The sequence below is a fragment of the Saccopteryx bilineata genome, chromosome 3 (assembly GCF_036850765.1).
Source record: "Saccopteryx bilineata isolate mSacBil1 chromosome 3, mSacBil1_pri_phased_curated, whole genome shotgun sequence".
Lineage (NCBI taxonomy): Eukaryota > Metazoa > Chordata > Mammalia > Chiroptera > Emballonuridae > Saccopteryx > Saccopteryx bilineata.
This window is the reverse complement of record NC_089492.1, coordinates 295,294,594-295,318,933: the sequence shown is the minus strand read 5'-3', so window position 1 is coordinate 295,318,933 and position 24,340 is coordinate 295,294,594. Positions and strand designations below refer to the sequence as shown.

Sequence of the window (24,340 nt, the reverse complement as noted above, 5' to 3'; positions counted from 1 at the left end):
AAATTAAAAAGAAAAGTGATTCCCTCTAATAAGACTAGTACCTACCTGGCACTATACATTATTACAATATAATTGACTATGTTCCCTATGCTGAACTTTAACATCCCTGTGGCTATTTTTATACCTGACAATTTGTGCTTCTTAATCCCTTCACCTTTTCCACCCAGGACTGCCAGCCACCCTCCCATCTGGCGACCACCTATTTGTTATTTGTATCTATGAAACTGTTTGTTTTGTTTATTTATTTTGTTCTTTAGTTTCCACATATAAGTGAAATCTAGGGTATTTTTCTTTATCTGACTGACTTATTTTACTTTGCACAGCACTCTCTAGGTCCATCCATGATGTCACAAATGGAATATTTTGTTCTTTTTTTACGACTTAATAGGGAATTATTGTTTTGTATAAAATGTGTTCTCTGGTTCTTGGGTTGGGGGGAGGCCTTATCTAAGATCCCAGTCTCGGCCATTTCTCTTCCAGGGTCTTAGTGTTCTCCAAGGTCTGCTCCTTAGAGTATTGTCTGAGGCAAGGCTGGTGCCCTTTCATTTAGCCTACTCTGACACCTGACACTAACTGCATGAGTCCGGGGAGCTGCCACCATCGGCAGACATCATCAGCATTTTTGTTTTTGTTTTGTATTTTTCTGAAGTGAGAAGAGGGGAGGCAGAGAGACTGGCTCCCGCATGCATCTGACTGGGATCCACCTGTCATGCCCATCAGGGGGTGATGCTCTGCCCATCTGGGATGTTGCTCTGTTGCTACGGGAGCCATTCTAGCACCTGAGGCAGAATATAAGGGTCCATCCTCAGCACCCGGGCCAACTTTGCTCCAATGGAGCCTTGGCTGCGGGAAGGGGACAGAGAGACAGAGAGGAAGGAGAGGGGGAAGGGTGGAAAAGCAGATGGGCGCTTCTCCTGTGTGCTCTGGCTAGGAATCGAACCTGGGACTTTCACACACCGGGTTGATACTCTGCTGCTGAGCCAGCCAGCCAGGTCTCCATGGGTTTCAATACAGTGAGCTCTTCATTTCTCATACATCCTGAACTTAAGGCTACATATTAAGTAATTTTTTTATTCATCTTTTCACTTTCACTGGCCCAGGAAAGGTGTCAGTTCTCAGGCCACATCTTAATGGGATCTGGCCATGTGTGCTTTTGAAGAAACTAGTTTTATAATAATGTGTAGGTTGGCATCACTATGATTAATCTCATTTTTATTTATTTTATTTATTTATTTTAAACAGATCCTGGGGGGGGTGTAATTTTTTTTTTTTTTTTTTTTTTACAAAGACAGAGAGTGTCAGAGAAGGGGATAGACAGGGATAGACAGACAGGAACGGAGAGATGAGAAGCATCAATCATTAGTTTTTTGTTGCGCATTGCAACACCTTAGTTGTTCATTGATTGCTTTCTCATATATACCTTGATCGCGGGCCTTCAGCAGACTGAGTAACCCCTTGCTTGAGCCAGCGACTTTGAGCTCAAGTCAGTGAGCTTTTGCTCAAACCAGATGAGCCTGTGCTCAAGCTGGCAACCTCGGGGTCTCAAACCTGGGTATTCTGCATCTCAGTCCGATGCTGTATCCACTGCGCCACCGCCTGGTCAGGTTCATCGTTATTTGCCACCACCTAAGTATCTGTCATTCCTTGTCAACTACGTGGTAAGTGTTGATAAAGGGGTAAATGTGTATAAACACTAAGTTCATTTGGTCTCCAAGGCTGAGACTCCTATCTTACCTTTACATCCCTGTAACATACTCAAAGCATACCTGAATACCCTGCATAGTTCAGAAAACTCGAGACTAATGTATAGTGGAAAAGCTGAAAAGTGAGAGAGGATAAGGTTGGAGAAGTAGAAAATCACTGATTACATAAAGGGCTAATGGAGTTTGCATTTTTCTTATTTGTAACGGGAAATCAAAGAAAGATTTAAAGCAGCAGAGTTATATCTGCAAGTGGCACCTAATTTTGGATTAAGAAAGATTAAAGAAACCAAGAAACATACATATATACATATATATATATACATATATATATATATGTTTGACAAAAGAAAAAGGGATATGAGCTGGGTAAAGATTTTTGCAAAATGAGTTATTTGGAGAGTCAAGTCGAAGAGAAGATATCTGGAAAGGCCCTACTAAGTAGTAACATTTCAGCTACCCCCCAGGGCCTGGAGAGCTAGAGAGCTGGAGAGCTAAGAAGCACAAGTGAAGAGGCATCCTTTGAAAATGGCTGAGCCACTTCCTAGAAAGGACCCCCGCATCAGGTCCTCCCACACTCACCTGAGAATGGGCTTCTCATCATCTCAGTCTTCCTCTCCCAAGACTCCTTCCCCAGCTTCAATAAGGAGATCATATATGGCTTAGAGATGCAAAGTCCTGCACGAAAACAAACAAACAAACATAAAAATGAGCCACGTTTAACCCTGGCCAGTTAGCTCAGTGGTAGAGCATCAGCCTGGCATGTGGAAGTCCCAGGTTCAATTTCCAGCCAGAGCACACAGGAGAAGTGCCCATCTGCTTCTCCACCCTCTCTCTTTTCTCTCTATCTCTCTCTTCCCCTCCTGCAGCAAGGCTCCATTGGAGCAAAGTTGGCCCAGGCACTGAGGACGGCTCCATGGCCTCCGCCTCAGACACTAGAATGGCTCCTGTAGCAATGGAGCAACACCCCAGATGGGCAAAACATCGCCCCCTGGTGGGCATGCCAAGTGGATCCCGGCCTGGCGCATGTAGGACTTTGTCTCTCTGCCTCCCTGCTTCTCACTTCAGAAAGAAAAAAACCACACATAAAGATGGTTCACAGGGATACTATATTCTGAGTATGAAAAGATAACTCTGGGATTTCACCTATACCCCAAAGGATATTACAAAGCATAAGATATCTGTTGCCGTTGGGAATTGTAGAGATTTTTGTACATATGTCGGGATAATATTGCTGAAATGATATTTATATTTTAAAATATTTAAGCTGTTATACAAATAAATTAGAAGAAAACAGAAGGTAACTTGGATTACAGTCTGTTGTTAATAAAGATACAAGATGTTATTTTCGCCTGACCTGTGGTGGCGCAGTGGATAAAGTGTCGACCTGGAACGCTGAGGTCGCCGGTTCAAAACCCTGGGCTTGCCTGGTCAAGGCACATATGGGAGTTGATGCTTCCTGCTCCTCCCCCTGTTCTCTCTCTATCTCTCCCTCTCTCTCTCTCCCCTCTCTCTCTAATAAAAATGAATAAATAAATAAAAAAAAATCATTCAAGATGTTATTTTCCTTGCAGACTACTCCACTACCCTATGTTTAATATTCTTAATCATCTATTTCATGTTAACTCTGTGATCTTTCAGTGTCTGTGACCTTCTTGTATATTTTTCAGTTGACATGCTTCTAATAATACATTTTGTGAGATTCATTATTTTTGAATCACCTTTTCCACAGTAACTATTTCCTTTGATTTAGTCCATGAAAGGAAATGTTTGCTTTTTTGATGTCTTGCAGATTGGGAATCTAGGTATGAGACACATAATGATCTCTAAAGACATTCATGTGTGATGACGTGTCAGTGGAGAGCATTACAGCTATGGACTTGAGTGTTTCATTTTTGGAGAAAATTGGAAAGGCAAAGGTTTTCTTGAGAAGCAGATGGTAAATCCAGAGTCACTTCTCAGTCAAGAAACCTGGGCTTGTAAAGAAACCCTTACAAATGATCAGAAATAATTCAAAGCTGGGAAATTGGTCATGTAGATGATGTAGGAGAGAATGTTTATAATCACAAGTCTGATAATAAAAGCTTTTCCAAAAATTCCATGGTAAGAAAACACAAGAGAACCTATAGAGGAAAGACACTTTTCAAATGTAATGAATGTGAAAAATCCTTCCCCTAGAAGGAGAGTAAGTCATCCCTTACTCTCCATCAGAGAATTTATACCAATGAAAAAGCCCTATAAATGTAAGGAATGTGGGAAAGCATCCCACCAGAGTCAACACCTTGCTCAACATCACTGAGTACATCAGGGAGAGAAACTCTTTGAGGGTAAAGAATGTAGGAAAGCCTTTAGCCAAAATGTACACCTTATTCAACTCAAAGAATTCATATTGGAGAAAAACCATGTGAATATAAGGAACGTAGACAAGCCTTCAGCCAGCCTGCACACCTTGCTCAGTATTAGAGAACCCATACCGGGGAGAAGCCCTATGCATGTAAGGAATGTGGCAAGGCCTTCAGCGATGGCTTATCCTTTGCCCAACTTCAAAGATGTCACACTGGCAAAAGACCCTATGAATGTGCTGAATGTGGGAAAACCTTCAGGCAGAACACAACTCTTATTCATCACTGGAGGTACTACCACACTGGAGAGAAACCCTTTGAGTGTGTCCACTGTGGAAAAGCCTTCAGTGACCACATAGGACTTAATCAACACAGGAGAATTCACACTGGAGACACCCTACAAATGTAATGTGTGTGGGAAAACCTTCAGCTACTGCTCATTTCTTATTGTACATCAGAGAATTCACACAGGAGAGAAACTTTATGAATGTGATGTCTGTGATAGAAAGCCTTTAGCCATCATGCCTCACTCACTCAGCATCAAAGAGTCCATTCTAGAGAGAAACCATATGAATGTAAGGAGTGCAAGAGAGGTTGTAGGCAGAGTATACACCTGGCTAGCCATTTGAGGATTCATACTGGTGAAAAACCCTATGAGTGTAAGGAATGTGGGAAAGCTGTCAGCCAGACTACCTGCTGTGGGAGACAGGCTGTAAGCTGGCAAAGTCCTTATAGCCTAAGGTTTAGTTTTAAGACTAAGCCTTTCCCACCTTTTTTAATACTAAGATCTTTTCAACATCCTTCTAATACTAAGATCTTCTCAAAACTAAGCTTTTCCCCATACCCTAGACTGTTGCATGATGGGGGGGTGCTCTCTTATGAGAAATTCCATTTATTCCTCAGATAAGTGGCTTTGCATCAGAGACTTCCTTATGTGTATATTGGCTTAAAGGCTTTCATTTTCTACACTATAAAATAAAGCAGATCAGGGGCTCTCGCTCAGTTCCTGCCATTAGCAGTGCAGAGGCCTCCCGATCCCATCTTCCTTTCTTAATTTCACATCATTCTCTCTCAAGACCTGGAATTACTAGCTGCACTGGTTCATGGCAACCCGCCTCACTCAACATCAGAGAATTCATACTGGAGAGAAGCCTTATGAGTGTAGGGAATGTGGAAAAGTTTTCGACCACCTTGCACAACGTTATAGAACTCATACAGCAGAGAAACCCTATGAGTGTAAGGAATGTGGGAAAGCCTTCGTCCAGACTACCAGCCTCACTCAGCATCAGGGAATTTATACTGGAGAGAAGCTCTATAAATGTACTGAATGCAATAAAGCTTTTAGTGATAGTTCATCCTCTGCTCAGCCTCAGAGACTATATACCAGCCACAGGCCCTATAAGCATGCTGAATGTGAGAAGTAATTTAGGACAAAATCATTCCTTATTTGTCATCAAAGATGTCACACTGGTGAGAAACCTAACGAGTGTAGGGCATGTGGCAAAGCCTTCAGCCATTGTTAGTCACTTACTGTTTATCAGAGAGTTCATTTTGGAGAAAAACCATACACATGTGAGAAATATAGGAAAACATTTAGCCAGGTACTGGTCCACAGAGAAAGAATAAATAACTTACATTATTTCTGTTTTATTTATATGTAAGTCTGAATGATGTTTTTTTTTTTTAAAGGACCAGATTCCCTCTGTTACATCCGTCTAAGACTCACTCTTGACACTTGTCTCGGTCACGTGATACATTTATCCTTCCCACCCTAAAGGCCAGTCCGTGAAAATATTTTCTGACATTAAACCGGTCCATGGCCCAAAAAAGGTTGGGGACCACTGCTGTAGGGGATAAAATGCAGATTTTACTTTATTTCCTGTTGGAGAACTGATTGTCAGATACCATTTAAATAATCCTTTCTCTGAATCCATTCCTCCAAGTTGACATATCAAAAATATCACTTTGCAACAGACTAAATTCATGGGTAAGTGATCTTTATACAAAAACTCCAGATGCGTACCCAGTTACCATTCTACATGAATTTCAGAAACCGATCAATGTAAAAAATATCCTTCAAGGACTGTGACTGCAATTGAGTGAATGTACAGGCATCTGTACAATATTGAAACTTCCATCTAAAATCCTGTGTAGATCTCCATTTATTCAGTTTCTTTTCTTTTTCAATAGAGGAAAATAATTTCCCTTCTCTCTATAACCATGAGTAAATTCATCTATAATTTCATTTTCTTTTGGGGATGACATTACAGTTGAATTGGCCTTATGACAAAATTGAAATATTTCAAATATTGTTTTTCTATACTCTACAACAGCTTACTTATTGGTTTCTTGAAAATTAAGAATTAATCTATGGGCCCTGGTCAGTTAGCTCAGTCGGTTAGAGCATCATCCCAAAATGTCAAGGCTGAGACTTTGATCCTGGGTCAGGACACATACAGGAAGCAACCAATGAATGAACAACTAAATGGAACAACAAACGAATGCTTCTCTCTCTATTTCCCTCTCTCTCTAGAATAAATCAGTACATTAAAAAAAAAAGAATCTAGGCCCTGGCCGGTTTGCTCAGTAGTAGAGCGTCGGCCTGGCGTGCAGAAGTTCCGGGTTCGATTCCCGGCCAGGGCACACAGGAGAAACACCCATCTGCTTTTCCACCTCTCCCCCTCTCCTTCCTCTCTGTCTCTCTCTTCCCCTCCTGCAGCCAAGGCTCCACTGAAGCAAAGATGGCCCGGGCACTGGGGATGGCTCCTCGGCCTCTGCCCCAGGCGCTAGAGTGGCTCTGGATGCAACAGAGCTATGCCCCGGAGGGGCAGAGCATCGCCCCCTGGTGGGCAGAGCGTCGCCCCCTGGTGGGCATGTCGGGTGGATCCCGGTCAGGCGCATGCGGGAGTCTGTCTGACTGTCTCTCCCCGTTTCCGGCTTCAGAAAAATACAGAAAAAAATAAATTAATTAAAAAAAAAAAAAGAATCTATGAACCGACATGAATTTAAATAGGGCTAGACTATTCAAGCTTTATATTTACTTTTAAATATTAGTAATATTGATTTATCTATTTAGCCTGGAACAAGTAGCATCTTATATCATTTATAGCAAATTCTAATTCATTGGTTCTAGTCTTATCCAGAGCTGCAGACAACCTATAACATTGTATGCATCAGGGTCATTGCTAGTGCTGGCCTGATACATGTTCTTTGCAGATTGTATTCCACCAGTAATTTGTTTTCCTTTTAAAATTAGATTGTTATTTTTTTGTCAATCAAAAAGTCTAACCAATTGATTGAGTATTTGAGTGGGTTTTATTCAAAAGATCTCCAGAGAGTCTGGATTTTATTAAAGCTTGATTAGTGGGCAAAATAAAGCCAAGGATGTTAGGCTTCTAATCTTATATTTTGCCAGGAAAGCATTCATTGATAGCAACAATTAGCTGTGGTATAGATTGCTGTCACCTTAAACCAGTAGAAAGAGGATAAGATGGGGCCGTCCAAGGAGTGTATAGGATGCCTGTTCATAACAGAATTGGGTAACATAATGCAAGATAAAAAGTGATTCATATCTTTAAATTTTGCTTTAAGGAGTGAACTACAATACCAACCATTTTTGTTATATAGTTGACTTTCCCTTGTAACACTGTATCTGTGATTGCTAAATACCAGGTGCCAAACTGGCTGAAGGAGAAGCCAGTTTGTGCATTTAAATTCACAGTTTTGATAGGGTTCTTAAATAAAATGTTGGACATTAATTAGGAACAGATTGCATTGTGATTATTGGAATTCAGGATTTGTGAGAGAATTTGGGGATTTTATAACTCTAAACCCCAACAAACTTTAAGAAACTGTTGGGAAGATAAAATATATTATGCTCACTTTGTTAAAGATGGTGCTGCCCATGTGGAAGCCCGTCACCCAGGTGATGATATTAGTTGCCCTTCTTGCTTGGGATGGGCGTGATTATATAAATGTGTGTTGGGTGAGGGCTTTCACACCAAAAGGTTTTATTTATTTATTTATTTATTTATTTATTTATTTTTACACCAAAAGGTTTTAAAAGGAAGAGAGATCACGTTGTTCTGGAGAGTGATTATGTTCTAGGAGGAGAGCAGAGTAAGGCCACATGGAGGAGAGGAGAAGCAGCAAAGATGGAGGAATGCTGAAGGAGAAGCCAGTTTGTGCAGAGTTTGTGTAGAGAGAAGGAGATGAGGAACAGAGATGAATAAAGCTAGTGAGCTAGAAACCTTTGATTCTAGGAAACTCAGATAAGTCAGTGGCTTTGTGAGCACTGAATGAGTGGGTTTTGGAGCCCAGTGTGTGTTTTTACTTGCCTTCCGGGTGCAAGCTAAGACTAAAGGTAATGGCCCACCAGTTTTTGGCTCTGTTGTTTCATTACCATCTGTTCGAATCAAATGCGAACCTGCACTGGCCAGGCGGTTGTGATGGTGGCCATGCTACTGGCCTTACAGAAACCATACTATAAGGCCAGGAGCCGCCATCGTGGCCATTCACATGCAGGTTCCCATTGGATTTGGGCAGACGATAAAGAAATGGCGGAGTCAGAGGATGGGGGGCCATCCTATTTATTGGTGTCTCACCAAGACAGGCAAACCACAAAAGAAGACAAGGGAAAAGCAGAAAACCAGCTCTTCCCATGAAGGGCAAGGGATCAGGGGAGCCCCTGCAATTGTGATAGCAGGAACTGTGTGTCCAAGCTCCTGGTCTGTCCCACTTTATAGTGTAGAAAACCAAAATCCCTTAATCCAATATACAAACAAGGAAGTCTCCGATACAAAGTCACTTACCCAAGGCATAATTGGATTCCTCATGAGAGTGCACCACCCAGATCATACAATCAGTCAAGGATGTGGGGAAAGCTTAGTCCCAAAACCAAACCTCAGGCTACAACAACCTGGCCTGCTTATAGCCTGTCCCCCACACCCATTATAAGTCACAAGCGAGCAAACATATATATCATGTTTACAAACTTATTTGACCAACACATACCCACTAAGTCTTCATTGCCTGAGATAGTTATGGATGAAGGTTAAACAATTACCCATTTAGCCAATGAATATTATGGTTTCATTGATTTAAAAAAAAAAAGAAAAACAATTTTTTTTTCACATTCTGAGTAGTTCATTTTGATGAAGTCAGATTAATCACTACTACCTTTCAGATAGGTTCATAAAAATGTAACCCAAGAAAGAGTTAAACTCTTCAGTTGAGACTTCCCCCTAACTTTTTACGTTTATGGTAAGTGATGAGTAAATATTCTTTATAGTAAAAGACAAAGTTTATTATATTCATTTCCATTCACAGAACTATGTTTGGCAACCTTTTTTTCCCACCCTGAACCGGAAAAAAAGCAGAGTTGAATGGAAATATTTGAGATTTAGAACAATTACATTCTAAATTTTTATTCAGATAAGTGTAAAGCCAGGAGGCAGGGCCAGAGCCACTATCACAGCAGCCTTCTGGTCCATGCAGGTTCGCATTGGATTCGGACAGTCGGTAAAGAAACCATGGAGCCAAAAACTGGTGGGCCATAGTCTTTAATCTAGCTTGCACCCGGCGGGCAAGTAAAAATACACACTGGGCTCCAAAACCCAGTCACATTCAGTGCTCACAAAGCTACTGATTTATCCGAGTTTCCTAGAATCAAAGGTTTCTAGCTCACCAGACTTATTCACCTCTGTTCCCCATCTCCTTTCCTTATCCCAGATACAAACTCTACACAAACTGGCATCTCACTCAGCACTCCACCATCTTGGCTGCTTCTCCTGGCCTCCTCCACATGGCCTCCTCCTGCTGCTGGCTCTACTCTCTCTGCTCTCTCATGCTAACCTCAGGAACCAAGCGACAAACTCCCGCTCCGTTCCTATTTTATAGTGTAGAAATCCAAACCCTTAATCCAATATACATAATAGGGAAGTCTCTAATACAAAGTCACTTCTCTGAGGCCTGATTGGATTGTACCACCCCACATCAAAAAGGGTAGGAAAGGCTTAATCCCAAAACCAAGCCTCAGGGTACAACAATTCAACCTGCCTTTAGCCCACAGAGACAAACATTAATATCATCTGGGCAACGGCCTCCACGTGGGCGGCGTCATCTTTAACAAAGTGAGCATAATACATTTTATCTGCCCAACAATAAGGAAGTTAACTATTCTCAGTTTAGTAAGATTTTTTCCCTTAAATTACAGATGTGTATTGGATTTTATCAAATACTCTTCCTTTATGGAGATGATTGGAGGATTTTTTTTCACTTTTTGTTTATAAAAGTGACTTTCACTACCATATTTCCCACCGTTGCACTCCTATGACTGTGGTAAGGTGTCAAAGAACTGTAAAACTTAGTATTGGCAATGCCATTTTAGAGGAAAAGTCAGGCTTTCTGTCCTGTTCTTTCTTTGGAAAATGAAGGGAGAAGGATATGGAAGTTTCCTGACTTACAAGGATGACTGGGTCATTAAGTTTTAGCTCTCTGAAAGGATTAAGGTTATTTGAAGAACTACCTTTCCCTTTCAATAAGAGACAAAATTTACATATTACCCTACACTGATTTTAACTCTCCCTCCCTTCCTGAAATCTTGAGATTAACATATACCTCTGGCAAAGGAGGGGAGATAGACACTAAAAAGTTTATAAATGTCTTTGATGTGAAAAGCGACATTACTATTGTATTACCTTGAAAGTTTTAATGTTTTTTATAGATCCCCTAGACAAATGTTACAAGTTTGTTAATGATTGTGTCATGCTGTCATGCTCCCCCCAACCAGTATGTGGTCAAGGGTATATAACTAGCCTCAGAGATATATTTGACATTGCATGATTTGGGTCAGCTATACCCCGTGTTAGTCATATGCAGCCAGCTTAATAAATCTCCTCCTAAAAATTCATTTGGACTTGGTTTCTCTATGAACTCGCGGGAGTAAGGTACGGTATTTTATAACATGACATATTCTTGTAAATGAATAAAACTAAGGTGACTGCCTGACCAGGCAGTGGTGCAGTGGATAGAGCGTCGGACTGAAATATTGAAGACCCAGGTTTGAGACTGCGAGGTCGCCAGCTTGAGTACAGGCTCATCTGGTTTGAGCAAAGCTCACCAGCTTGGGCCCAAGGTCACTGGCTAGAGCAAGGGGTTACTCGGTCTACTATAGCCCATGGTCAAGGCACATATGAGAAAGCAATCAATGAACAACTAAGGTGTTGCAACAAAAAACTGATAATTGATGCTTCTCATCTCTCTCCCTTCCCGTCTGTCTGTCCCTATCTATCCCTCTCTCTGACTCTCTCTGTCTCTGTAAAAAATAAAATAAAAAAAGTTAAAAAAAAAACTAAGGTGACCAATCATCCTTCTTTAGGGAGGACAGTCCTTCTTTTGTAAGTTCCATCCTCCCTCAAAAAGTATTCTCTTACATGTCTTCCTTTTTGATATTGGAAGACTAATCTGTAAATATTCGTATTTGATCGATGCAGAGTTGATCCATTTCATGTGATGTGAAATATTAATATTTGTATCTCAATGAGTATTTTTTCTTACAATTATTATTAAAAATTAATAAGCATGTAAGCATAATGACAATATAAAATATTACAAATGTTATTATTCATTGATCATGTTATAGTGTATTATTGTTGCAATGAATAAAATGTTTCTTTTATTTACAATATTGTTTTCTTCAATTTATTTTTGTCCTTTTTATTGTAAAAAAAAGTTGGTTACCTTAATAAAACATCAGCTAACTCCAGATTATGCAGGGGACTTTAAAAGGTCACAAGCGGTTGGTATTTATACCTGGGAGCCTGGGTAGCCCTCTGAGCAGATGATCTATGAATGACACAAAGGAGCCACCAGGATGGAAAAAGTTTGGGGCACATGAATGTTATTGCTTTTTTAAATCCAGGTAATATGGAGAGTTGCAAAGAAATATAAAATTCATAATCCAACCACTAGTGACATTTTGGTCAACGTATTTGTATCCAGAGCTATTATTTCTATAAAAGTGAAATGATACTATGTTACTTTACAATTTTTAAAAAAATTTTAGCATTATGGGTAACTGTTGGTCAAATAAGTTTGTTAATATGGTATATATGTTTGCTCCCTTATAGTTTGCATTGGGTATGTGTGTGGGGGGACAGGCTGTAAGCAGGCAGGGTCATTATAGCCTGAGGCTTAGTTTTAAGACTAAGCCTTTCTCACCCTTTTAATACTAAGATCTTTTCAAAACTAAGCTTTTCCCCACACCCTTGACTGTTGCATGACATGGGGTGGTACACTCCCATGAGGAATCCCCCATTATACCTCAGATAAGTGACTTTGTATCAGAGACTTCCTTGTTTGTATATTGGATTAAAGCTTTTGATTTCTACACTGTAAAATGGGGCAGAGGAGCCCATGCTGGAGGAGAGCAGAGAAAGACCATGTGGAAGAGAGGAGAAGCAGCCAAGATGGCATAGTGCTGAAAAAGAAGCCAGTTGTGTAGAGTTTGTGCAGAGAGAAGGAGATAGGGAACAGAGGTGAATAAAGCTGGTGAAGTAGAAACCTTTGATTCTAGGAAACTCGGATAAGTCAGTGGCTTTGAGAGCCCTGAATGGAAAGGGAAGTGTTTTCCCACTGTGTGTATTTCTTTTTTTTTTTTTTTGTATTTTTCTGAAGTTGGAAATGGGGAGGCAGTCAGACAGACTCCTACATGCGCCCGACCGGGATCCACCTGGCACGCCCACCAGGGGGCGATGCTCTGCCCATTTGGGGCATCGTTCTGTTGCAACCAGAGCCATTCTAGTGCCTGAGGCAGAGGCCATGAAGCCATCCTCAGCGCCAGGGCCTACTTTGCTCCAATGGAGCCTTGGCTGCGGGAGGGGAAGAGAGAGACAGAGAAGAAGGAGAGGGGGAGGAGTGGAGAAGCAGACGGGCACTTCTCCTGTGTGCCCTGGCCGAGAATCGAACCTGGGACTCCTGCACGCCAGGCTGATGCTCTACCACTGAGCCAACCGGCCAGGACTTGTGTGTATTTCTTGCCCAACGGGTGCAAGCTAGGATTAAAGCTAATGGCCCACCAGTACTTGTCTCTGTTGTTTCATTACGTCTGTCCGAATCAAATGGGAACCTGCATGGGCCAGGTGGCTGTGATGGTGACCGTGGCTACTGCCCATACAGTAACATTAGATGAAAGTAATTCTACATTATTATTAAAAAAATAAAATAAAAGAGTGCTCGGACCCAAGTCTGCAAGTTACAGGACCACTGCCTTCGGAGGATGGGTGTGGCTGTGGGGAAGCTGGAGGATGAGGGGAGAAGAGACCCACGCAGGGTCAAAGGTGCGCTTCGGGCACACAAAGGCTCACACACACACACACACACACACATCCCATCAGAGTCACGCTCCCAGCCTTGGCATGGCCCAGTATTACTGTCCGCCAGTCTGTGGACGTTGACACCCAAACTGTTGCAGGAAGCGACCCAATGGAGGATAGACACTCAGATAACTTTATTAGAGGAAAAGAAATTTATTAAAAGCCAGCAGAGCACACGGAGCTAGTAGCTCCAAAGACACATGCTCTCCAAAGTTGATTTCCTTACAGGTGATATACCTTCTACAGAATACAGGTTTTCATGCAAGGTGGGTGCAGAGGGCTCATGATCCCTTTGTCTAGAGGTATATGTCACTCTCATGACTCCAGGGTGAGTTTAGGTGGGTTCAGAGGATTAGTGTTGGAATTTTTAAGGCATGTAAATAGTGTCTCTTGAAGGCTTTTAAGAACAGAAAAGGGGAAGGGGTTTTCAAATAAGTTCTATCTTTTTTGCTCTGTGTAGCAAGTGGCTCCAGGCACCCTTTCAGAGAACTATAAGAAGTAGTTAATCTATGACTAGCTGCCTCAGTTGTCCTTGCAGGCTCCTCTTCCTGGCATTCTTCTTGTTTCATCCTCAGGGAGGAGGGGTAGGGGGCCTGACTTTTCCTCTCTTCCAAGGGTAGACCCACCTGAGGACTACCCTACCTGCCCAGCCCAGCCACCCGTTCTATGTCCCTACGGCCCCGCCCCCTGCCACTAGCCCCGCCCTACCACTAGCCCCGCCCCTGTCTTTAGCTACGACCCTGCCATTAGCCACGCCCCATCCTAGCTCCAACCCTGGCGCCGACTCCCAGAAGCCCATGGGTTCTAGCTGGCTGTTCTATCGCTCGTGGTGGCCTGTGCTCCCCGGTCAGGCCGGGATCGGCCGGCCCCCCTACCCTGCGTCGCTTGTGTATGGCTCCCCGCATGTGTCGCTCACAGACGCAGCGTGAACCCAAAGCGGCCCTGCCCGTCGCCGGCCTCACTCCGCCGGACGCCTTCGCTAAGACTGTAGGACTACGTTTCCCAGAGGATGCCTGCGGCGAAGGACACGCCCACTTCCGGCGGCGCGTTGCCGGCTCTCGGGCGCCCTGCGCGGCGGGGGGCTTGTCGCCCGGCGTCCGAACGGGGTTGGGGACCCGTGTTGTTGGGGGCGGGGAGGGCGCGTGCTCCCGCGGGGACATGCCGGGGGCCGCGAGGGCGGCCAGGAGCGCGGGAGCCCGCGAACTGGGGTGCACGGCGCGGCGAGGCGCCCCCCGTACCAAGCCCGGGCCAAACCGAGGCCGGACAGGGACGACCCCCGCCGTTCAGGGCCGCCGGGGCCGGGGAAGGCCGCGCTCAGGGAATGGGCTCACCGGCCAGGGCCAGCGACGGACGGTGACCCCAGCGGCCAAAAACAGAGGTGCGGGTGAGTGACAGGTGGCCTGACGGAGGGCCGGGGTTCGGGGACACCTTCATCCCCTCAGGGTGGGGGGACCCCAAGCTCTGCACGTGGAACGAGAGTCCGAGCATCACGCGACGGGGCCGGGAGGGACCCGGACTGGTCCAGAGTCCCCCTCTCGGACACCCCCATTTCCCTCCGCTTGGCCGCCCCAGGCGGACTAAAGGCCACCAGCTGGCCTCATCCAGCTGCTGCCCGAGGATTGGGGGCTCTACCGGCGGAACATTTAAAAAAAAACACCAAAACTTAAAGAGTTTAAATAGTTACTGATTGGAGAGCGAGAGAAGGCAGAGAAACGTCGATTTGTTGCACTTATTTATGCATTCATTGGTTGACTTTGTGTGTGTGTGTATGTGTATGTGTGAGTGTGACAGATGAAAGGACAGACAGGAAGGGAGAGATATGAGACGCATCAATTCTTTGTTGCAGCTCCTTAGTTCATTGATTGCTTTCTCATATGTGCCTTGACCAGCGGCGGCGGCTACAGCAGAGCGAGTGACCCCTTGCTTTAGCAATCAACCTTGGGCTTCAAGCCAGCGACCCTTGGGCTCAAGTCAGCGACCATGGGGTCATGCCCATGATCTCACATTCAAGCTGGTGAGCCCTCGCTCAAGTCGTCAACCTTGGGGGCCTGGAACCTGGGACCTCTGTGTCCCAGTCCCAAGCTCTATCCACTGCACCACCATCTGGTCAGGGCATTGATTGATTTTTTATGTCCCCCCTAGCCCCTTGGTATATTGGGATGATGCTCTAACCAACTGAACTGCCCCGCCCCGGCCAGAAACCGTTTCTGACCAAGGTGGATGGAAGACTCAGCAGAAAGGTGACTCAGGATGTAGTGTAGACCTGGTCCCTACTTCCTTTTCCCCATCCCCAGCTCTGCCCACCGGGGACACCGCCCATCTGTGCAGGAAGCAGAAGCAGGAGGCAGTAGGGATGGGAAATGAACCTCACACGTCCCAGGTGAGTTAACATTTCCTGTCTCCTCTCTGAAATGCAGCCTTGCATTTTCAGGGTTGGGTCATGTTTATTTTCTTTTAAAATGTTTCAGGTTATTTTTTTAATTTTATGATTCAATTACAGTTAACCTATCATATTACTTTCAGGTGTGTCGCATAGTGGTTAGACATTGACATAACTCACGAAGTCATCCCCCCAATATTTCAAGTATCGCCTAGCACCATGCATAGCTGTGTGGAACGAAAAAAAATTTTTTTAATAAATCAAGATGTGTCCACGAACTGAACCTGACAAGCTCAGGGAAACTCAACACCATGGCCTTGCAAACTTGGGGAACAACGGTAAACAGAGGATGGTCTAAATCAGTGGTAGTCAACCTGGTCCCTACCACCCACTAGTAGGCGTTCCAGCTTTCATGATAGGTGGTAGCAAAGCAATCAAAGCATAAATAAAAAGATAGATTTAATTATAGTAAGTTGTTTTATAAAGATTTATTCTGCCAAACAGCGAAAATCGGACATAAAGTACTTGGTAAGTAATTATTATTATATGCTTTAACTTACTGTAACTCTGCTTTATAAATTTTATAAAGTAAAGTTACTTCCCTACTTTATAAATCACCATTACTGTGGAACCAGTGGGCGGTTAGAAAATTTTACTACTAACAGAGATACAAAAGTGGGCCGTAGGTATAAAAAGGTTGACTACCCTCGGTCTAAATCAAACTTTTCTAACTAAAAGCAGTTCATGGTGGGTAGTCATGTGCTAGGGAAGAACTTTCTCTAAACAAAGGTCAATGCTTGCTTTTACTCAAGCCTGTCTGCTGTGTATGATCTATGATACCTTTTTTTTTTTTTTTTCATTTTTCTGAAGCTGGAAACAGGGAGAGACAGTCAGACAGACTCCCGCATGCGCCCGACCGGGATCCACCCGGCACGCCCACCAGGGGCGAAGCTCTGCCCACCAGGGGGTGATGCTCTGCCCATCCTGGGCATCGCCATGCTGCGACCAGAGCCACTCTAGCACCTGGGGCAGAGGCCACAGAGCCATCCCCAGCGCCCGGGCCATCTTTTTGCTCCAATGGAGCCTTGGCTGCGGGAGGGGAAGAGAGAGACAGAGAGGGAAAGTGCGGCGGAGGGGTGGAGAAGCAAATGGGCGCTTCTCCTGTGTGCCCTGGCGGGGAATCGAACCCGGGTCCTCCGCACGCTAGGCCGACGCTCTACCGCTGAGCCAACCGGCCAGGGCTTGATCTATGATACTTTTGCATCTATGATAATGTATCTGATACCTGCTTTTGGAATGTAAGGGGTCAGACATCCCACCGGAGCAGAAGCCAATAGACCCCCTCATTGTTATTGTGATGTGAACCATTCACTGTTAACTTCTCATTCCTGTCTGTCAAAGAAATTTCTGCATAGCCACTTGCTTTTTCCCAATCCCAGAGATTTCCCCACTTTGCCTTCTCCTGCCTCCCTGATCTATCACCAATCAATTTCATGCAAGCCCCCTCCCGAAAATAAGTGGGGAAGCCACCATTTTCCGGAGCACTTTCTCAGTCCGTGAGGCTCTGCTTCCCGGCGATTGTCGACAGTTTGGCTCAGAGAAATGCACGAGAAATTCTTACAGGTTTGGAGGTTGTTTTCTGTTGACAGTTGTTACAGTAGTTTTGACTATATTTCCTATGCTGTATTTTACATCCCCATGACTGTTTAGTAACTACCGATGTGTACTTAGCAATGCCTTCACCTTTTTTACCCATTCCCCAATTTCCTCTTCCCATCTGGCAATCATCAATGTGATCTCTGTGTGTAGGAGTCTGTTTCTGTTTGTTCGGGTGTTTTCTTTAGATTCCACTTATAAGTGAAATCGTATGGTATTTGTCATTCTCATTCTGACTTATTTAACTTAGCATAGTACCCTCCAGGTCCATATGTGTTGTCGCAAACGGCAAGATTTCATTCATTCTTTTCTGTGGCCAAGTAATACTTTATTGTTTATAGTAAGGTGACCAATGTTTTTCTACAATGAAAAGGAGGACAAAAATAAATTGAAGTAAACAATATCATAAAGAAAAGAAACATTTTATTCATTGGAACAATAATACATGATCCTATAGTTAATAGGATCAATACTTAATAAAAACAGTTATAATATTTTACATTGTCATTATGCTTACATGCCTATTAATTTTTAATAATAATTATAAGAACAAAGTACTCATTTAGATACAAATACGTCACATCACATGCAATGGATCAATTCCACATCAATTGAATACGGACATTTACAGATGAGACTTCCAATATCCAAAAGGAGGACGTGTAGGACACTTTTCGAGAGAGGATGGAACTTACAAAAGAAGGACCTTCCTCCCTAAAAGAGGATGATTGGTCACCTTATTTATAATATATATACCACAGCTCTTTAATTCACTTGTTTATTCTATTGATTTTTAGAGAGAGAAAAGGAGAGAGAAATATCACCTTGTTCCACTTATTTATGCACTCATTGGTTGGTTCCTATATGTGCCCTGGCTAGGGATCAAACTTCTATAACCTTAATTTATTGGAATGACGTTCTAACCAACTGAGCTACCTAGCCAGGGCCCTGCTCACCTCTTGATGGTCACTTGGGTTTCTTCCATATTTGGGCTATCCTAAATAACGCTGCAGTGAACATGAGGGTACTAAACGTTTTCAGTTTGAGACCTGTTCTAGGAGCGGGTTCCCATCTCCTCCCATTCTGGTGAGTGATGGGCTGTGTGGACCCCTTTCTCTCTGCTTCCTTCTTTATGGGCCAAGTGACTCAGTCCCCACCCTGTGCCCCTTTGTTCGAAGAACTCTGAGGAAGCAGAAAGGTACTCGTTGATGCAAAACAGGACCGCTCTTTGTGCTGTGTCTGGTTTGTTTGGTGCCCACTTTGTGCCGGCCCTGGGAGAAACAGATGGCTGAGCCCCATCCCCTTATTGCTAGTAATCCACAGCCTGTGGTGGATAAGGTACAAGCAAACAGGCTCTGGACTGCAAGTGCTTGGCCTGGCTCTGTGAGATGGGCTGGAAGGAGCTCTTGACTTCTACCCATGGGACTAAGTTAGGGAGTGTTTACTATGAGATGACTTTTTTATATATTTTTTTTTCTGAAGTTAATAGAAGTGGGGAGGCAGTCAGACAGACTCCCGCATGCGCCTGACCGGGATTTACCCAGCATGCCCACCAGGGGGCAATGCTTTGCCCATCTGGGCTGTTGCTCCGCTGCAACCAGAACCATTCTAGCGCCTAAGGTGGAGGCCATGAAGCCATTTTCATTTCCCGGGCCAGCTTTGCTCCAGTGGAGCCTTGGCTGTGGGAGGGGAAGAGAGAGATAGAGAGAAAGGAGAGGGGGAAGGGTGGAGAAGCAGATGGGCGTTTCTCCTGTGTGCCCTGTCCAGGAATCAAACCCGGGACTTCCACACTCCAGGCTGATGTTCTACCACTGAGCCAACCAGCCAGGGCACAGAGGAAACTTTTAATAGAGGCAAGTCACAAGCTGGTCACAGGTGTGGACCGTGGAGCTGGGCTGCTCGAGTTTGGATACTATCTCCAGCCTGTAACCACTGTATAACCTTAAGGCAGCTTCAGTGACTGCATCTCTTCATCTGTGAAAATAAGGGCAGCAGCAGTATCCACTTCCTGGTTCTTATAAGAGTTAAGTTGATGATAGGTAAGGTGTCTGGTACATGGTAAAAACTCAGTGATTTTTTTTTTTTTTTTTTTTTTGGATTTTTCTTAAGTTGGAAATGGAGAGGCAGTCAGACAGACTCCCACATGCACCCGACTGGGATCCACCTGGCATGCCCACCAGGGGGCAATGCTCTGCTCATCTGGGGCATCGCTGTGTTGCAACTAGAGCCATTCAGGTGCCTGAGGCAGAGGCCACAGAGCCATCCTCAGTGCCTGGGCCAACTTTGCTCCAGTGGAGCCTTGGCTGCGGGAGGGGAAGAGAGAAACAGAGAGGAAGGAGAGGGGGAGGGGTGGAGAAGCAGATGGGCGCTACTCCTGTGTGCCCTGGCTGGGAATCGAACCCGGGACTCCTGCACACCAGGCTGACACTCTACCACTGAGCCAACTGGCCAGGGCTAAAAACTCAGTAATTTTTAGCTGTATCTCATGTTATTGTGATTGCTGTAGAAATTTATAGGCATGCCCCTTATGTGACAATTTTCACCCAACGACATGTAATGTAGAACATGATGGGCAAGCTGCCTATGGGATGCATCTGGCCCCCCACTTCTTTTTGTATGTACAGCTCATGAGCTGTAAATGCTTTCTCTTTTTTTTAGTGCTTGAAAATCATTAAAAAGCTCTGGCCAGTTGGCTCAGTGTATAGAGTGTCAGCCTGGCATTTGGATATCCCAGGTTCAAGTCCCGGTCAAGGCACATTAAAGAAGCGACCATCTGCTTCTCTCTGCCTCCCTCTCCTCTTTCTGTCTTCCCCTACTGTAGCCAATGACTAGATTGGTTCAAGCGTTGGCCTCAAGCACTGAGAATAGCTTGGTTGATTCGAACATCGGACCCAGATGGTGGTTGCTGGGTGGATCCTGATCCAGGCACATGCAGGAATTTGTCTATCTCCCCTCCTTTTTCTTAAGAAAGATAGAAAAAATCATTGAAAGAAGAAGAATATTTTATGATGTAAAAATTACTTTACCTCAACGTTTTGGAGCCCAGCCCATTGCTTCCTCTGTGGCTGCATCTGTAAAATGGGCACAGCAATAGTATCAACTGTTGAGGATGTGGGATGAAATACCTTGCATATCAGTATCTGTAATTGTGTTTGGAATATCATAAGGGCTGTGAGCTATGATTGTTACTATTCACAGTTAAAGATATTAAAAAGCACAAGGCATTGGTTGTGTGTGTGGTCTGACACAATGAGAAGGGTGCACGCACACACGCTGTGAGGGTGGGGTTCGAGGGCAGAGAGGAGCCCTTTGCTGTTATAGAAAAAAATCAGATTCACAAGAACTGTGTTTCCAAGTCTAAGAAAATGTCTGAACTTAGGTTCTTTGATTTAGGAGCCCCGAGACAAAGTCTGAGCAACGTTACTGTCAGGATACTGTAAAGATTTTTAAAGCATATTGTCATTGGTAAAGAATGTTTGAAGAACAGTAAATATCTGAAAAGGAAATGCAAGACTTGCCAACTGAGGAACAGTTAGAATTGTAAGACTATAATCTGTAAGAACCCATCTTCTATAATCACGTAGAAATAGCATGCATCTGAGCCCGTCTTTGAACATAATTTTCAGTAGGTGCATTAAAATGTTTTTTTGTTGTTATTACTAAACCACTTTGTTGAGATACGATTGACCTATAAAAAGCTGCATATTTTTAAAGTGTATAAATAACTTAGTGCATTTGAGGATAAGTGTGCACCTCTGAAATTGTCACCACCATCAGCACCGTGAACTTACCCATCACTTCCCATAGCTTTCTCCTACCCGTTATTACTGTTGTTGGTAGTGAGAATATTTAACATAAGCTCTACCCTTTTAGCATGTTTTAAGTGTCCAGCATGCTATATTGTTAGCTCTAAGCACTGTGTTGTGTCGTAAATCTCTAAAACTTACTGCTTTGTACCTGTAAGCCTGTACTCTATGACCATTACCTCTCCCGGGCCCTCTCAGCCACATTCATCCTCTCTTCTGTGAGTTGGACGATTTTTATATTTTATTTCCAACATTTAAGTAAGATTGTGCAGTATTTCTTTTTTTTTTATTTTTTTTGTATTTTTCCGAAGTGAGAAGCGGGAGAGGCAGACTTTTGCATGCGCCCTACCTGGATCCACCCAGCATGCCCACCAAGGGGCGATACTCTGCCCATCTGGGGCTTTGCTCCAGTGGAGCCTTGGCTGTGGGAGGGGAAGAGATAGACACAGAGGGGGAGGGGTGTAGAAGCAGATGGGTGCTTCTCCTGTGTTCCCTGGCTGGTAATCGAACCCAGGACTTCCACATGCCAGGCCGACGCTCCAGTATTTTTTTTCTGACTAGCCTGTTTTATTTAGCGTGCACATTGAAAATTCAGAGTTCTGATTGCTTGAAGATTTCCACTGCTGTGCCTTGCACGGTTTTCAAATTGGAAGGCATTTAGCAAATCGCTGATGTGGCGTGTGGGTCATAACAGAGGAACGCTCTCGCCTGTTACTCCTACCGTGGGTCTTCAGCCCGGCGGCCACCTACTTCCCCTTGCAAAATTGCTGTTGTGATCCCTCCTGCCTTTGTTCTAGACCAGCTCACTCAGGTAAGCAGAGAAGTACCTACGTCTCTTGTACACAGCTCCCTGCACCGTTCCTGGCTCTTTCCTGCAAATACTATATAACCATAGGTGGTTGTTTGTTTAGTTTGTTTTGCTTCAGTGAACACTCAATATCTAGTGAAGACGGAGACAAATAGGGAGCCCAGGAGGCCCAGGAGGGGATTAGTTGTGGCGTGTGTGTTTTCAGGATCATGCCCAGGTTTTATCTCCCTACGCTTGTGCTGCTGGACCAAGTCCCCTCGAAGTGTCCCCATGTTGAAAATGCTCTGGAACCGATTGTGCGTGGAACAGTTCACCTTCGTTAGTGACTGTTTTTGAACTGATGTCAAAACTTGTGCTTTTACTTACACAGATTGGTCAGGTCCCCAAGGTCAGGGGCTGTCTCTGTTTTTTTTCCTTTCCCTGGAGTTTATGACACAGATCACCAGATACTATTCTTTACATGTATATTCTCTTGCTCAACATGGAGAGCAGGTCATTTTTACATCCCTCTGTCGATTTGTGAGGGCTTCTGTGACAAAATGCCACTGACTGGGGGAAACTCAACGGCAGAGATTTCTTTTCTCAAAGTTCAAGATCGCAGTGGCAGCAGGCTTGGTTTCTCCTGAAGTTGTGTGTGGATGTCGCCCCTGTCTTGCTGCCTCCTGTCCCTCTGCTCCCTCATTCCTGATGCTTCCTCCTCTTCTTGTAAGGACACCAGTCAGCTTGGATGAGGGCCCAATCTTATGACTTCATTTAACTGTTGATCACTTCTGTGAAGGCCCTTTCTACAAATGCAGTCACCTTCGGAGGTACTGGAGGTCGGCACTTGAATATATGAACGTGGCGGTCACAGTTTAGTCCATAGCAGCCACCCGGTCATGAGGGGCCTGTGTAGTGGTTTGAACAGGAACGTGGTGTTGTCCTTGCAGAGCTTGGTGGCGTTTGGGGATGTGGCTGTGGACTTCTCCCGGGAGGAGTGGGAGCAGCTGACCTGCGTGCAGAGGAACCTGTACAGAGACGTGATGCTGGAGAACTACAGGAACCTGGTGTCACTGGGTGAGGGTGTCCCCCGCCCTGCCCCGTGTCTGCTGCCCTAACTTGGAAGAGGCACGCCTTTAGCACGGGTCCATCACGGACCCACAGCGTGACCACCTCCTGTTTCTTCTTACGTGCTCAGGACTTTGTTTCTCGAAGCCCGACATGATCTCCTCGTTGGAACAAAGGAAAGAACCCTTTATGGCCACGAGAAAGCGGATAAGAGGCCATTGTCTGGGTGAGTCGGGGAGGACACTGCCCAGTCCCATCTCAGCAACCTCTCACATGCAGGGTCATCTTGGGGTCTTCCCAAGCTCTGTGCCTGGAGGGCAAATTCAGTCCTTTTTTTTTTAATTTTAATTTTTAGTGAGAAGTGGGGAGGCAGACAGATGGACTCCCACATGCGCCCAACCAGGATCCACCAGGCATGCCCACCAGGGGGCAATGCTCTGCCCATCTGGGGCGTTGCTCATTTGCAACCAGAGCCATTCTAGTGCCTGAGGCGGAGGCCATGGAGCTGTCCTCAGCATCTGGGCCAACTCTGCTCCAATGGAGCCTTGGCTGCAGGAGGGGAAGAGAGAGACAGAGAGGAAGGGGAAGGGAGGAGAAGCAGATGGGCGCTTTTCCTGTGTGCCCTGATCAGAAATCGAACCTGGGACTTCTATACGCCGGGCCGATGCTCTACCGCTGAGCCAATTGTCCAGGGCCATCATCTCCATTCTTTAAAAAATCTTTGGCTGACCCTGATGTCATTTTTTACTTATCTTATTTCTTTTTGCGTAAATGACTTTGATTTAGGGACTTTTTTAAACCAGTTTTTGCTGAGTGTCAGCCTTGAGTGTGGCCACCCGGGACTGGTTGGTGAGATGGGTTAAAAAACTCACCATCTCCTCGGGAGACAGCACATGGCTGTACGTGACATAAGTGAAGTAAAACTGCTACCCCATGTGATACATGCAGACAAAGCCTTAAGAGGAAGAAGAAATTCATTCTAGTTTCAGCCCAGGGCGATGAGGTCGCAGCTGTTAGCAGAAACATGAGAAGTAGGTTAGGAGGCGAGTTTGGGTTCGGCCATGACTAATTTGGGGTTCACTTGGACGGCCTGATACAGACAGGCCTTGTGCAGGTGGGTGATTGATTGCTCACGGAAGAAAAGAAGACTGATTCTGATTTGATGGCATCCTCTCACAGATATTACGATGCTCTGTATACCCCTGGGAGATACAGAGATTTCCTCCA

General features: G+C 44.6%; 1 protein-coding gene and 1 pseudogene across 4 annotated transcripts in view; both read left to right on the top strand.

The window, feature by feature from the left end:
- The first annotated feature begins 3,800 nt into the window (after positions 1-3,800).
- Positions 3,801-14,182, top strand: LOC136330110 (zinc finger protein 28 homolog; annotated as a pseudogene).
- Positions 14,183-14,216: 34 nt separating this feature from the next.
- Positions 14,217-24,340, top strand: part of ZFP28 (ZFP28 zinc finger protein) — a 20,228-nt gene continuing 10,104 nt past the window's right edge. Inside the window, exons 1-5 of one of the 4 annotated variants that reach the window (XM_066270906.1) lie at positions 14,754-14,800; positions 15,711-15,796; positions 15,940-16,134; positions 22,996-23,122; positions 23,244-23,339. In XM_066270906.1, the coding sequence (XP_066127003.1) occupies positions 16,108-16,134; positions 22,996-23,122; positions 23,244-23,339 (250 nt within the window). In that variant the 5' untranslated portion in view covers positions 14,754-14,800; positions 15,711-15,796; positions 15,940-16,107. Of the gene's footprint in view, positions 14,801-15,710; positions 15,797-15,939; positions 16,135-22,995; positions 23,123-23,243; positions 23,340-24,340 lie in introns of all 4 variants that reach the window. The other 3 variants (XM_066270907.1, XM_066270903.1, XM_066270902.1) reach the window with 3 other exon arrangements.